The following is a 15,852-nucleotide window of genomic DNA, read 5'->3' as shown; positions in this document are numbered from 1 at the left end:
ACCATTCTATTTTGAGCTTTACTAAAACACGTTATACGCCTTGTACACACCATGACTTGTTAGCTTGTGTGACTGTTTATACCTCTTGCCTTTGACGGAAAGAGGCTGTGCCTTGAATACCTTCAAACGGCTGCATTTCGACTTCAAAAGGGAAAGCGTGCGCTGTGGCATGTTTGTAAAAGCTTCATCCAAGGAGATTGCGATGGGGAATGCGGCCGATCCCATGACTTCCACTACAGGGACCGCACAGAGGGAGGGGCTGGGGGGGCTTTAGCCCCCCCACTTTTTGCAAGAATAAAAATAAATTAAACAAAAAATAATTTAACAAAAAAATTTTCCTTCACGCATTCTTCTTTACCCCCCCCCCCCCCCCCCCCACTCGAAAACTTGCTGCGCGGTCCCTGACTACAGAGATAACCAGGCAAAAACGGAAGAAGTTGGACTTCAATGTTTGGCGAATGAATTACTTAAGAACATCATTGCCTACAGCTTGCTTCAGGTTTGAAGCCTTCATCTTACTTCTGTGATTTACTTTATTTCATCTTGCAGAAATATCTAAATAGGTTTGATCTGCACATCGTGGAAACTTTGAATAAGAAAATTGTATTTATTTGAAAAGAGATCATTCTATCATTTCAATCGGCGACAAATACTCAAAACAGCAGCTAAATTTGAAAAGCCAGCAAAGTCCGAAATACGATACGTTGAGTTCATAAGGGTAATGCCATTCAATGGAATGATGAAGTAGTGGAATGACGGAATATTCTACAACGCGTAGTGCCTTGTTGTATGAAAAAAAAAGTCTCGCAAAAATGGAATTGCAAAGAAATGAGAAAATGATTTGTAATCAACAGGCAAATCATTATTAAAAGAAGGCTAATTTAATCATTATTAGATCCTAGGGATAGATCGACAGAGGAACAGTGAGGTTCTTGAGCTAGCTCCTAGCCCCTATAAGTTATTATTACGATTACTTTGGTTATCATCATCATCATTATTATAATTATTATTTTATTATTAATATGATAACTTGTTACCATTTCATTAGTAGTTGAGTGTCAATTATTCACTATATTCTTGAATCGTCTTTTTCTTGTGGAACAGGGCTCTCATAGGTATGTGGGGTGTGGCAGGTTTTCTGTTTTGCATGCGAGACAAATCTTCTGCAACGCTACCTCATCATCATATAACCCCTGGTTCTTTTCAATGCTACACAAAATTGTGCTATACCAGTAGCCATATGCAGTCTTAACTGTCTATCGTTGTTATTTTGTTTGGATCAAAGTAAGGCGTGTCTCTTGTCATCATTTCTTCAAGCGTGGATATCAATTGTTCAAATGTCGGTCGATCGTCTGGATTGTCTCTCCAACAGTCTGACATGAAAGAATATCTAAATAGGGTAAAAAAAGAGAGTGTTTGTGATTCGCAAACGTGATTTCCCTTTAAGAAGGTATATATTGATATTGAGATGTACACTATTAATTGTATTGGTCTTGAGTGAATATTATTTTATTCAGCAAATCTGTTTCATTGTAATGTCGTGGTATATTGATTGCTTCTTGGAACCGCATTTGTCGAAGTAGTCTGACCATAGTTAACAAAGAGACGTTCTGCCTAAGATAATGTAACGCTTATCCTTCCGGAGGGGTTTCAAAACACCGCTTTGTTTGAGTTATGTGGAGAAAACAAGCCATAATTTCTGCTAAAAGGTTCGCACATGAGGCTTTTGGATCTGACGATAACCGTCTGCTTCTCCAAGGATTATTGTCTTCCCCACCAGATATGGCGAAATCAAAATGATGCGGTGCGTCTCTTAATTGTGGAATGTTTTAACTCTCTATGCCTTTTCGTAAACTATATTTATGTCATTCTCGTTTTAAGCTTTTAGTTACATCAGAAATGTTCCCACAACCTACCTCCTCCTAATCTGTAACTCTTAAATATTGTTAGAGAATTTGAAACCACGATAGTTTGTTTAAATTGAAAAACACTTATCAGTCTGCGAAGATTTAATAAGCCGACTTACAGTTCTTCAGAACAAATGTTTGGTTTCTCCAAACGGTGTCCCATTTTGAGAAGAACAAACAGATCTTTGTTGTCAACCCCCGGATACGGGGTGTCTCCTATAACGGGGTAAAAAGGAAATGTTTTGACTTGGAGACACTCGATTAATACATAAAAATACAGAAAGTTTTGTATTTTTTTTCGAGTGATTTTATAAAGCATAAATGGTTAAGAACCTTAATCTTGAATAGCAACTTTAGATAAAAGCCAAAGAGGAGTCGTACTGCGTTAAACCACAACGACAACAAATACAACACCAACAAAATTCATTTGCTTTGTCTTACCCATTGTTGCTAATTCCCACACAAAAACTCCATATGACCATCTGAAAAAATTGAAAAATTTTCTGAACGAAACATCGAAGGTTGCACCGAATAAAGACAGATAGATAACAATTAGCAATTTACTGGTTGGGAAATGAACACTGTATAAAAATATTGTGAACTTACACATCGCTTTTGGAAGTGAATTTATTGGTTGAAATGACCTCAGGTGCCATCCATTTAACAGGTACTTTCTTCGTATTGTTCATTTCGTATATATCATTTGCGGTGTGACGTAGTAGGCCAAAGTCGGCAATCTTTACTACTCTGCCCTCTCCAAGAAGAATGTTGCGGGCAGCCAGATCACGATGAACGAATCCTCTGCTGGCCAAGTAATTCTATGACAAAGAAAAAACATTCTGTCTCAGAAAACAAGCGTTAAGGTGTGATGCGCAAGGTGTACTTCGCGCTTGCGCGAGGTGATATTTAGAATCCGTCTTCTGGACTGAGTTAAAAAAAATTATCTGGAATCTTTCGAGACACTACTTTCTTACATTATGATATTAGAGATAAATCTGAATTAATATTCCTTCATTTGTTCAGTACGTGATGTGCTTGAGATAGTAACAGGGCACTCAATCTGTGTTATGTTGCCTTTAGAGATTTGTGATTGTTGTTAGAAGCAAGGAAACAGCGTTAGGCCATCTTTACAGTACTTTGTTGTCTACGTGGCTGTTTTGTATATACTAAATGAGCTATTGTAAATGAAAACAATACCTCATCATAAGAAATGATGTCGCATCTATACAATCGTATACCTGTTTCTTCTAAAACAGCATGCAGAAAGTGACGCTTATCTCAGTTACTACATGCTATTCTTGGTGTGTTCAGAAATTCGTATGGCATTGACTGCCAATCGAGAAGGCTACAGAATTAGCCTTCTCGAATAGGCGATTTGCAAGTTCCAGAACCCCTCAATTTTAAAATGAGGCCAATTACCAATCCGTTTCGTGAACGAGTTTATATTTGCATGAGGATATAAGTAGGGAGTTTAAGAAACGACGACGGCGACGCCATGGACAATGTCGGTTAAAAATGAATTTATATTTTACCTACGAATCATACGAATCTCGCGATACTCTTATGCCATTTAGTTTGTTTCTCACCAGCAAAACTCTCTCGAAACTGAATATGGAACCCGGCCTTAAATTAGGAATAGAAATTTTAAAAATTAGCTGTCGTTCACCTTCTCCAGACAACGCAAAGTTTGGTCATTTCACGTTGTTGTTTTGCAGAGGACGCAAAGAAATTTACAAAGTCTTAAAACGCTCGTGCCCAGCCTTTGTTTTGCTCATTAAACTCTGTGTTTTTCTGTGGCGTTCCCGTTGCCGTCGTGGTTTTCTTAAACTCTCTAATATCATTTTCATACCAAAGGCTTTGCAATTTCCCTCATTTTGAAAAGGACTGAAACCTGGGACATCTCGGAAGTGCCTAGGTATTCTTAACCTCTAAGACCCTGTGGATGCTCACCATTCCTTCCGCAACCTGCCACGCAAAGCAAAGAAGGTCCTTTGCTGATAGTTCCTCATTTTCGTCCTCACATTTCGAGGTAGTCGTGGTTTCTATCAAGTTAACAACAGAGGCGGAACGACCTGAGGTATGCCTTGGTTGTGGAACAGCGTTGTTCATGAGACTCCACGACGGACCGCCAATATCACCCTTTGTCACAACTTCCTTTCTAATCAGTTCTTCTCTTTCCTCGTCCGTGCCCTGTTCGCAGGTATTTGTTTTGATGGTGTTTTCTTGGACCGGAATGGCTTGTTTGTCTATGAATCCTCTTGTGGTTTCATATCCATGTTTTGTCTCCATCGTCAATGGCTCTCGTTCTTCCAGACTGAATACATCGTGCTCGCCTCTTACTAAATCTGGGTGGTCTGTTAGAAGTTCACAGTCGTCCATTCCTTGTCCATTTTCAGCTGTTTTCGAACTTGTAGGTAATTCTTTGAAGACATCCGAGGTGGCCTCATTTCTCGCTCTAATCTGAATGAGAAAATATAAATTGTCTAAATATTTTTGAGATTGACGCTAGATTTCTGGTCTAATTCTGCGTACGTTGTACGAGTTTGTTGATGAGTTTGTTGCACTTAGCGGAAGAATTGACCCATATCGATGAGGTTACTTTACTATTCAAATCGCAGTCGCAGAACTCTCACCAAACTTCATTGAAAGTTTTATCATTGCATAAATGTAGAGTTTAAGGGTATGAAGAAGGTCTGACCCTCCACGCAAAGATAGGAAGGGGAAAGGCAAACGAGACAAACGATTAAACCCTCCCCGCCCAGGGGGCTTTAGTCAAACCGTTATGACGTTATGAAGACAGGTTTGCATACCCAGATTCCTTCACTATCTCATACCAACAACAGCTGGAAGATATCTCGAGCAAATCGGGTTGCCACGGTACACCTTGCCTCACCTGACTTCTTTGGCTTCTCAGCCACCGAAGAAGATCCCCATGTGGAAGATATTCCACTATTAAATAAATGGGCTCTGACTTGACCCAAAAGCCCAGCATAGGTAACAAATTCTTGTGAAAACCAATTTCCTTCATGAGTTCGATCTCCTGTAGAAGTTGCCTTTTGCCTTCCTCTTTCCGCGTTTCTACAGATTGGATGAAGAAAACAATTGTTATCAAGACTGTTTCTGTAACTGATCCGTTTTAGCTCCTTATTTCATCCCTACCGCCAAGTAGAAATTAATAGTTCTTGCCTTTGAAATCTCCTGCTGAGAAAAAAATCCTAAATCTTCTTTTAATTTCTATAAAAAATCCCTTAAAATTATCATGCTTGAAAACTATACTTATAATTGATAATCATGGCTTTTCCAATTTGAGGAATGCTTTCTGTTTGATAGAAAATTTTTTAAACTCGAAGTGTAACTACATTCTGTTCTAATGGTCTTTACTCACTCACTATAAATGCTTTGACATATTAATTCTTTGTTTTTAATGCATTGCTTTATCCAATCAGGGCACTCTATAGCTAGTTGAGATGAGTTAAATACGTAAATTTGATTTGGTTTCACAAACGCCTAAAAACAAGTGAAGCCATCGTTTGGATACCTGCATCCTTTTCGAAAACGGGGTGACTTGTCGGAAGCAATCATATGCAGATCACGATATTTGCTTAAATTGAACCCGCGAGGATAACGGACAGAATTGTTCAGCTCCAAATGGAACAAATTATGACTGCAATAATTACCTAGAGGTGTTTTAATAGCAACAACTATGCCTTCACTGATATCCAGTCTCTCTTCTTTGGGTTTGAAAAAAACCTCGACGCTTGCAATTTTCATCATTACACCTTTGTGGACTTTTCCGTATGCACCACGACCAAGCTCTTCCATAAAAGTCACTCGCTGAGGTGGGGTCTCCTGGTGGAGAAGGTGGACAATTTCCCACTTTGCTGATCTAAGAAATATATGTTGAATATGTTGTAAGAGTGACTTAAATTCATTAGTATCGTCAAGGGCTCGACTGAAAAACATTTATAACTCTTTGGGAAGTTTGTGGCAAATAGAATTCCATAGAAATTGTCAGTCTTATTTGATCTTGTTATCGCATAATAAAATGTTGTTAAAAAATCCTCACCTTCCACTGGTAGAATTTGCTTTCTTTTTCCTCCATCTTGCGATTAGGATCGTTAAGGACACAAGCAGGATAATTACAACACAGCTACTAACTATACCAGCAATGACTACGTTGGAGTCGTTGGTACCACTACCACTTCCTTCGTTTGTGATTGGTGTTTGGCCTAATAGGGCTAATTGATATTTCATATTAATTCTTTTGCAGCGAAAAATAACCTACCTTGTCATAATAGGCGGTCGGATAAAAGTAAAAAAAAGGAACAAGACAATTTCCTTGCATTGATTTTGACAAAGTCTCCGACACGTTCTCAAGATAGGAGAGGGAAAAACATGGAATGTACAAAACTGTGTTGGTTCGTCATCAAGGCTCGGAAAAGAGTAAAAAGAAAGGAACAAGATCTTTTTTCATTAACTTTGTCAACGATTTCAAACGGTTCTCAAGTAAAATAGAAAAAACATTAAATGCGTAAAAACCGCTTTGAAATACCTGTAGTTGTTATGTTATAAGGAGGTGACATTTTGCTTTCTCCTGCAGAATTAGATGCAGTCAGTGCTAGCTGGTATTGCTGACCACACTTGAGCGGAAAAATTTTGTGAGTTCGTCTGACGTCAGGTATACTTATTTCGTGCCACGTGCTATATGAGTCTGGAATCTCTCTGTAGTAAATTGTGTACTTCTTTAAAGGGCAGCCATTGTCCTTCGGGGGATTCCAAGAAATGTTCACTTTACAGTCTTCTAAAATTGTGATTGAACTGTGTTCAATAGGCGATGGTGAATCTGTAAGAGGAGGTAACGCATCACACCATCACAGAATAATGTTTTCCGGCTAAGAGCTTGAATTGCTAAATCTGATTCCAGTGAGGTTAGAAATGAGGTGCGTATCAAGAGAAAATAAGGGGCATAGAAGGAAACTCCCACCGCAGGCTTAAGATGTGTCAATTTCTCTTGCCACACTTATACTTGCAGTGAAGTGTAGCGCCTAGAGCAGCATAAACATTAAAATGTTTGGAGCGAGTAGGATACGATTAATTAAAAAAAAAACAATTAGTTGAGAGAAAATTTATTGCGATCGATGACATTCCTGCGTTCGCACGCATGTTAAACTTATCCCGTTTCGTAAACCCTTGTGAGTTCAAGCTGATCATGGACGAATCTCTGCATACTGCATACTGCTGTTGATATTAGGGACTTTATAATGGCAACAGAAGGACGTTCATTCGCTCGCCAATGGGCCGAAGAAAGAAAAACAAGTTGATCTAAAACGGTCTGGGATCAGAGTACCTCCAAAAGTCTGCGTATTCTTTATGTTTCCGTCCAGCAGCGTTTCTCCATGTGAGCTCCATGCCGTGACTGCAATTTCGTAAACCGTTGTGCAATTCAACTGAAGAGTCGTTTGGAAGTCGTCTCTTGAAACTATAACTTTTGTCCAGTTTACAGACTGACGCTCCATTGTTTCTCTGTAGTACACGGTGAACCTTGAAACATTGCATTCGCCAACGAAGGGATTTTCCCATCTGACCGTCACATTGCTCTTCCTAACCTCTGGTTTTTTCATTTTCGGAAAGTCTTAGAAAAAAAGTGTTATTGAAAATCAATATTGCATGAAACAGACACTGCGAATGATTTGCCCGCCCGTCGCTCATTCGTCTGTGCTTCTGTCTGTTTATCTCCTGTTTCATTTGTTCAGATTATCGCCCGTCTACCAGTCTCTCCGACCCTGTTTGATTGTCTTCCTGTTTGCAATTATGTCTTAAAGTTGAGTTCGATTAAAATCGACAATTTCAACTGAAACCAGTTTGCCTTGAAGCGTTCAAAGTTCCTCAATTTACCAACTGTTTTCGGTTGAAACGTGTTGATCCATGGGAATGTCCATTGCAGAATCAGATTTTTGCAAGCAGTTATGGAAGGTCAACATAGCGACCAGTTTTTATTATATCTGGCTATCGATACGAAGTTTGGACGGGAAATTTTGGCTGAACTTTACTCTTACGCTATCAGTTGACAGTTTATTTTTCCAAATCCGGCATGAAATACGAGCTTGAGTAGGTTATCGTTTTATTGTTATTTATCGCCATTTATTTTTTTATTCTCCAACAATTAAAGCTCGCCACCTATACTGTTTCAACGGCAACCGTACAAGTCGCCCGAGAGTCATCACGCCCGAAGTCATGTCGCCCGAAACCTGAGTCATGTTGCCCGAAATTTTAGTTATGTCGCCCGAAAAAAAAGTCCAGTCGCCCAAAGAAACAAATATTAAAAAGATCAGAATTTCAGACTGTAAATAGGCAATGACGTTAAGAAATTTTTTATCACTAAAGCGCTGTTTGTTTCCGACAACACCATGAGGATGCTTAAAGCACTGTTCGTTCCTAACAACAAAGGGAAACGTTGTTCGTTTCCAACAGCAAAATGAAGCGTTGTTCATTTGGTATGTAACAGTATATAACAGTCTATTGTTTATGCTTGTGACTTTTTTCACAGTAGTAGTCTGATAGCATCATTTCCCTTAGGATCAGAATAGGCAAAAATTATGTAGTTGTGCTCTGTTTCCTCTGGCGGTCGCATATATATTTTGATCCGATCAAAGTATATATGAAAAGGGTAATGCTAGCTACAATACGAATACAAACTAATCAAAATGAGCATTCATCCCTGCATTGAGTGTGATGACGAAGTTAGACCACGTCAACAAGGCCTATAGTGCGATGATTACGGTCGATCATATGGCCTTTCTGACCATATGATCGATTTCTGTGTAGTCAAAGTCTTCATGGCTTTGTTAGAAACCAAGAAAAAGTTTCTCATGCTTACGAAACGTCTGTGAGTAAGAAACGAGTACGTACCAAATAAACAGCGCTTCATTTTTTTGTATGAAACGGAGAACGCTTCCCTTTGTTGTTAGAAACGAACCACGCTTTTAGAATCGTTACTCAAACATATTTCAATTCCGAACTTATGATCGATTTCTGTGTAGTCATGGTATTGATAGAAACCAAGAAAAAGTTTCTCAAGCTTACGAAACGTCCATGAGTAAGAAACGATTACATACCAAACGAACAACGCTGCATTTTGTTGTTGGAAACGAACAACGTTTCCCCTTGTTGTTAGGAACGAACAGCGCTTTAAGAATCTTCATGGTGTTGTCGGCAACAAAGAGTGCTTTAGTGATAAAAATTTCTCAACGTTATTGCCTATTAACAGTCTGAAATTCTGATCTTTTTAGTATTTGTTTCTTCGGGCGACTTGACCTTTTTTTTCGGGCGATATAACTAAAAATTTCGGGCAACACGACTCAGGTTTCGGGCGACATGACTTCGTGCGAGATGACTCTCGGGCGACTTGACTGTAAACCGTTTCAACCTGTAGCAGTTTAGCAATTTGTCGAAACATTCAGTACTACCGACAACAGTCTCTCTTGTCTGGATGATCAGATGCACGATTTAATATTTAATGGTATTCCAGAGCTCAAATCATATACTGCTTCATAATGGTTTTAGGTCGGCTCAGAAAAGTGATTAATCAAATTTTGGCCTTTAGCCAGTAGGATTCGAAAATGCTCAGCCAACTCAACCCACCAAAAACAGTTGATCCCACTAGAACACGAGCTCAGAATAGACCGGCAACAGTCTTTGAACTTTAAGACTCTTTAACGGTACACTATTAACACCTTATAGGACCAGTTATAATTACCTTGTCCGGTTTTGACCTCCCACCAACTGCTAGGTGTTAGAGGCGTCTCGCCAACTGCCGTCCTGGCGGTGACTGCAATTAGGTAGACTTTATGGCATTTCAGTTTAAGTGTATGTTTAAATTCCGTCGCAGGAACTTGTTCAGTTTTTTCTGTCCATTCTTCTACGTTTTTATACTTATACCTGAGAATATGGTTTTTCACATCGCAGTCTACAAGGCGTGACCATGACACCGTTACTAAGTTTCCCTTTACCTCCGGGTCGTGATTCAAAATTTCTGGAAAATCTAGAAAAGGAAAGAGTAACTTCGTTGACTGCACCATTATTATAATACGTTAAAGTTAGGTAGACCTTGCCGCGAGAAACCCTTGGGGAGTCATTTATTTTAACATGTTATAACTGGCTATACACACTTTGGCGGGCTGCGAACCTCAGTCCAAAAATACGATTTTGTAAATGACTCGCGCGTATTTCAACATTTTACCTACATTTTTCTTGGAAACTATGTTTAAAATGATAAGACTTTGTTTACCATAGAAAAAAAATAAAATGAAATAAAATTGACCGTCGAAGGTCTACCGTATCCTTAAACTTTTCTCTCGTGGTATTAGCGCTTTTTTTGACCAATGAGAACGATGGATTTTGTTTTCTTACCTTGTCCAGTTAGTACCTTCCAATGATTGCTGGCATCTCTTGGAGCGTCTACATTCTCACTATTTTGTGACCTCTCGGCAGTAACAGCTACATCATACTTTCTAAAACACTCCAGCTCAAGATCATATTGATTAGCTCCCTTGGACACGTTTCGGAACTTCCATTGAGTGGAGTTTACTTCTTTGTAATATACAAAGAAGTTGTCAGAAGGACACTGTCCTTCAAAGATTCTCTTCCACTTGACCATGACATGTTTCCCTGGGACACTGACGGTTTTCTGCGTCATCAGTGGAACACCTTAAGGAGGGAATATTCAGTGCTGGATTTCTTTCATTCAATATTATGAGACTTGTGGGCGAGTGTATCAAAAGGGTGAAGCCAATCAGTAAAACCGAATTTGAACATTTGTTCCATTTGATCTTACAACCTGAACCCTTTCTTGTTAAACGAGGAAATTTAATTTCAAAAGGGGCACGCCCTCAAGGTTTCTTTTTGTTTAGTGTTTTTAAGATTTGATTTTATGACGAATGGAAATCAGAAATTGAACCGCGGTAATAACAAGAATGAAAATTGACTACAGACTCAATTCGTTTGTGATTCGAGGTCAGGAAAATAAAACCGGGATACAGCAGTAAGCGAGTGTTTGTGTGCAATCCCTGCACAACCTATGCATTAAATGAACTCATTGAAATGTTTGCCCAGTTGGAAAACACAGGCTAGTCAGTTTCCCAATACTGGATCTTTCGTTTGCCCATCTCGTTCTTGTAGAAGCAGGGATGGCACAGATGCGAGAGCTACCTCCCAGCACAGTGGTGAATTGAATACCCGAATTCACTTCCCCCCCCCCTCCGCCCCTCCGCCCCTCCCCCCACAACAACCAAAACTCAAAACCCTAAGTTCTACCTGGAAGAAAGTTGTTTGGGTTTGAAGTGCCTCCATCAAATTCAAATTCATCTTTTTTCTAATTTCTTATTTATGAATTCACCTTTAAAGACGCTCATGATGTTAGCCCGCGAGAGTGCCGTTCCAATGACAAATAGATCCATTATTGATCCGTTGAACTGGTGAAGCCCCGGGTATCCTCCTATGTAAGCTGTTTCACTCTCAAAGGAACCTTCATTTTTCAACGAAGAATCTAACGTGTTCCCATCCATTTCTTTACCATCTACATACAATTTTATTTCATAACCGTCCCAAGTCGCAGCTGTATGGACCCATTTATGTAGACGAACCTGCTCATGTGCTTCTTTTAATCTCAAGGTACTTTTTCCAAAGACTCTGCTGTTCAAGGACAGCTTACCGCCATGAATGATTGCAAACATATACTTTTGCGTCGTCAAATCTGCCAAAATGACTTGATAGGAGTCAGTTTTTGTGTTGTACCTTTTCAATTTGATCCAGCACATTATTGTATACGACTCTCTTTCGCTGATATCTGTTTTGGGCCGAATTTCAGCGTAAGACGCGCTACTTTCTCCTTCCTGCCCAAATATCAGCGCCTTGCTTCCATTACACCTGCTGTCTTTTTCTAAGTTCACAGCGCTGTAGCTATAAGATACATAATGGTAAATATGAATATTGCATCTACATTTGTTCTCCAATTCTTGCATTTCCCCAAGAGAAACCAAGAGGAAAATATAATCAATGCTTAATGCTCAAGGCTTTGTTTTTTTGTGGTAATAAAATATGGCTTGTATTTCACCGACCTTATGTTCAGCTCTTCACCATTTAGTTTCCAGTGCATAAGAACATCAAAGTCTGCAAAATAACAAAGATCACCTTGATAAACACGATTCTGGAAAAATAATATATTTTTGCTCTCAAGACTTAAAGTGGAGCTACACTGAAACTTCAAGGTTTTGGGGGACCAGTAACTTGACAAGCATAAAATTAATTACCTTTCTCCCTATTTTCTCGCGGGTCTGATATATTCTCGGTTGACTCTCCGGAACCGTTCCCAAATTGGAAAGCAGTCTGAAAACATAAAAGGTAATATTTTAAGTCTTAAAATAGAGTGTGAAGTGACCAACGATTAATTTACTTGGAAAATTCTGCTGAGTAAACAACTTTTTTGAAGTGGAAATTATATACGGAAATATGATATCACGAGATGGCAAATAGGGAAGGGCAATATCATATTTGGGTTTTTCTCGCCGCACTCCACCCTCTCGGATTGAATCGCTTCAGTACTCCTGCGTGTTCGGTTTTTTCTGAGTCATTTTTTTAAAATCGTTTTCCCTTAGCACTGGTTAGCCTTCGGGAGTACTTTGGTTTTGTTCGAAAAGCATTCTATTACTATCCATTTTTCAACCATTTTTGGACAAAGGTAATAGCCAAGAAGTGTAAAATATTCCATCAAACAGAAATCCATGGTGTATCAGGTGTAACTCACCCCAAAAAATAAACTTCCTGCTATAATCAGTTGTAAATTGATGTCCATAACGTTAAAACTTCCTGTGTTTTCCTTGTATCACCTGCGAACATTTGAATAGAAAAGAAAGAAAGAAGCAAATTAATCAATTGAATTCTCTTTAATACAAATTGTTAAGTGACAGTACTCTTCATAAATACATACACATTTTTTGCTGTAAATGATACATATTTTAAAACAATTTTCAATAATCTCTAAAGTCTAAATCCTTTTAAGTTGTTCAGTTTATCTGTTTTCACTCGGAACCTTCAAAAAGACGCCAGAGCGTTTTAATGCATTATCACGTGAATTGATACAGAGCACTTACGACTCTTACGACTCCTTCCTGCTAGCAGTGGCACGGCTTACTGAAAATTCGCTTCCAAGGCGAACGAAGTGTTTGCCGGTAGAATTTTATCAATGCTTTTCTGGGACTCATGAGCAACGGTAATATTCACAATAAGACGTAGTGTCAGTTATGACATGCACACTTACTAGCACGGACGTCGTACTGTCAACTTTTTAAAAATTATAAAATCTAAAATACGATGTAGAGGTTGAAACGCACCAAAACACTTTACCACTCGCTTTCAGGGACTTATGATCTAGGCAGGCAGTTTTAGACATGCTTTTCTTTTGATTATTTGCTTTGAAAATTATTCGTTGATCTGTCATCGATATTTGAACCTCAATTGTTTTTATGCAAAGCTTAAGCTCGACAGAAGAAAAGTCGAATAAATTTACGAACGATAGTATACAGATGGCGGGTCAAATTGGCAGTAGACAGCTGAAATAGGCAGTTACGAATACCGATCTGAAAAGCATTTTCAGCCTCCAAGAATTTTTCTACGCTTCTGGTTGACATTTCGTAAACTCTATAGAATAAATTAAGCACACTAGCATCTTTTAACTCACGCGCCGATACTGCGTGCCAATTCAAGACGCATTATTCTCTGTTTGACAACATTGGTATCAGGTATCGGACAATAGTCTTTTACATAAAATATTTGCATGGAAAATTACCTTATATCATGCCTTTCAAAGAAAGCCCTCATTCATAAAGTACACAGTTTAAGTGGAGGATGTCAGTTTTATGACTTGTAAAACCAACGTCGTCATCTAACCGCAATGAACATATGAACGGATGAAAGTACTAATTACAACTCAAGTCATGCCTCAAAAAAGATAAAAATTAAAATTTTAAATTAAGGATCACTCCATGTCTTTTATAAAATGCTGATCTAAAAGTGAACAAAAAGCAAGCGCCATATGGCACACACGAATATCATCTTTTCCCGCCATTTAATTTCAAGTTTTCTCTTGTTGTTGGAAGATTAATTTATAAGCTATATTCCTAGGCTTGGGTTTTTACTTCTCTAATGCCAATTAATTACAAATGTTATTACGAAGTAAACATTTTAGTTTTGTATTTTAAAGTCCTCAAGGTGCTTTTATTAGAAAATTATACAACTGAAATAAGAAAACACTGACTCGAATTGTCTGTTCCTCGCCAATCGTGTTTTTTTGATATTTTACCAAAACTATTTAAAAACAGTTTCGGAACAAAAAGTAAAGGAGAGTTTTTATTTGCTTATTTTACTCCTAAAATAAGCATTGCTTTGACAGATGTTACATGGAACACACGTGCACACTTTTCGCTTTCATATCGTATGAATATAAGGTTTAAAACAAACTTAAAGGTTCGAGAAATGATGAAAGAAACTAGACAGGACTTTGATGAGCTTCTCTTTCTAGGCTAGAATAAAATGTAATGAGAAGCTGGTATGTAATTCCAGTTGCCTTTAGAACTTGTAACCAGTATGCAACTTTGTGTCTTAAAAGATCTTGAGAAAGAACGAAAGAAGGAATATTTTAAATACCTTCTAGAGAAACCAAAAGAACGTCGTCTGGTCGAGCGGAACATATTTATAGTTGGTACATAGGCAGCAAATTATTGCAGCTTATATGTTTTAAGTGAGCAGTGAACTTTAAGTTATTCAGTAAGATCGAGAGGGGACTGAAATGGTGAGTGGGGTATTACCGCTGGACAAAATGTTCGGCGGGATATCTTTCTCTATTCAAATATTTAATCGTTAATACACTTACTTTTATCTATTTAGCGTGATATTTTTTATTGTATATTCATCGATTCCATACACTTGAGCAATTTAAAGAACGCAATATCATTCCATTTTTTAAGAGGCCCAGACACGAGGAAAAATTGTTCCTCGTGATCTCTACGGAGATGAAAGATCAACGAGGCACATTGAGTGTTTTGAATTTTATGTTCATTTTTTAAAAGCAGAAGGGGCGAACCCTCCTTATACCATTTTTAAGTTTTTTATTAAAACACTTAATTTTTTTATTTTAGCAATTCTTTAACGGCAAGCTGTGTTGCAAGATTTATGATTTGTTGAGTGTACCGATTATATTTTTCTGGATTGGTTTGCTCGGTGCTATCTCTAGATGAGTGTCTGATTAAAATTAACTGTGGACGATTTTGTGAATGTTTTCGATGCCTGAGAGAAAGTGATCTTGTGGAGTCGTTTGTGTTTGGACGAATTCGTTAGCATGTTTATTTGATTTTGTTATGTGGAATGAATGATTTACAAGGGTTAGTTAATATGACGTGATCTACTAACGTCGAAAATATATCAAGTCGAAGGAACAGTTTTGGTCTCGGTTCGCATTTTTGACAACAAAATAAACATATTCCGCTTAAAAAAGATGATACTACGGACCATGTGCAAAGCTGTCAATTGTTTCTCGAATGTTACGCGTGTTAAATATTCAATAGTGACATCTCGTTTAAATCTACATCTACTTTTATTACGTTGGTAAAATCTGTACAGACATCACACCAACCAACTCGCGCGCAAAGTGAGAAGACTATATGAAGGCTTGAAATTATGTAACGATCGATTTTCATCATGAAATGCGCTAGGAATATTCCAAAATAGTGCAAATAATCGTGAAAGCTAATTGCGGAAATGCGATTGCGTGACGCTCGGTAAGTTGTAAGATGACATGTTATTTCACATACTAGACGAAAAAACTCTTTAGATTGTCAGTCTGCGTTTTGTACCCACTCTGCAGTCTGCAGTCTACATTAAGTACCTAGTCTAC

General features: G+C 38.3%; 1 protein-coding gene across 3 annotated transcripts; it reads right to left on the bottom strand.

Moving 5' to 3' along the window:
* Positions 1-743: 743 nt before the first annotated feature.
* On the bottom strand, positions 744-14,695 carry LOC131785006 (uncharacterized). 3 transcript variants are annotated; one of them, XM_059101844.2, is made up of 17 exons: positions 14,607-14,693; positions 12,709-12,790; positions 12,215-12,290; positions 12,023-12,074; positions 11,302-11,864; positions 10,317-10,613; positions 9,664-9,948; positions 7,255-7,539; positions 6,460-6,750; positions 5,974-6,145; positions 5,585-5,793; positions 4,801-4,985; positions 3,858-4,367; positions 2,514-2,725; positions 2,349-2,389; positions 2,027-2,123; positions 744-1,390 (listed from the first exon to the last, which is right to left on the bottom strand). In XM_059101844.2, the coding sequence occupies exons 2-17, from the start codon at positions 12,754-12,756 to the stop codon at positions 1,249-1,251; spliced, it is 3,465 nt and encodes a 1,154-aa protein (XP_058957827.2). In that variant the 5' UTR covers positions 12,757-12,790; positions 14,607-14,693; the 3' UTR covers positions 744-1,248. The 3 variants fall into 3 exon arrangements, with proteins under 3 accessions (XP_058957827.2, XP_066021677.1, XP_058957828.2); XM_066165580.1 differs by lacking the exon at positions 14,607-14,693 and adding an exon at positions 13,055-13,162; XM_059101845.2 differs by lacking the exon at positions 2,027-2,123 and having other exon boundaries at positions 14,607-14,695.
* Between the last annotated feature and the right edge of the window lie 1,157 nt (positions 14,696-15,852).

The sequence above is a fragment of the Pocillopora verrucosa genome, chromosome 4, assembly GCF_036669915.1.
Source record: "Pocillopora verrucosa isolate sample1 chromosome 4, ASM3666991v2, whole genome shotgun sequence".
Lineage (NCBI taxonomy): Eukaryota > Metazoa > Cnidaria > Anthozoa > Scleractinia > Pocilloporidae > Pocillopora > Pocillopora verrucosa.
Note: the sequence above shows the minus strand (reverse complement) of the source record. Positions and strands in the feature narration are given on the sequence as shown.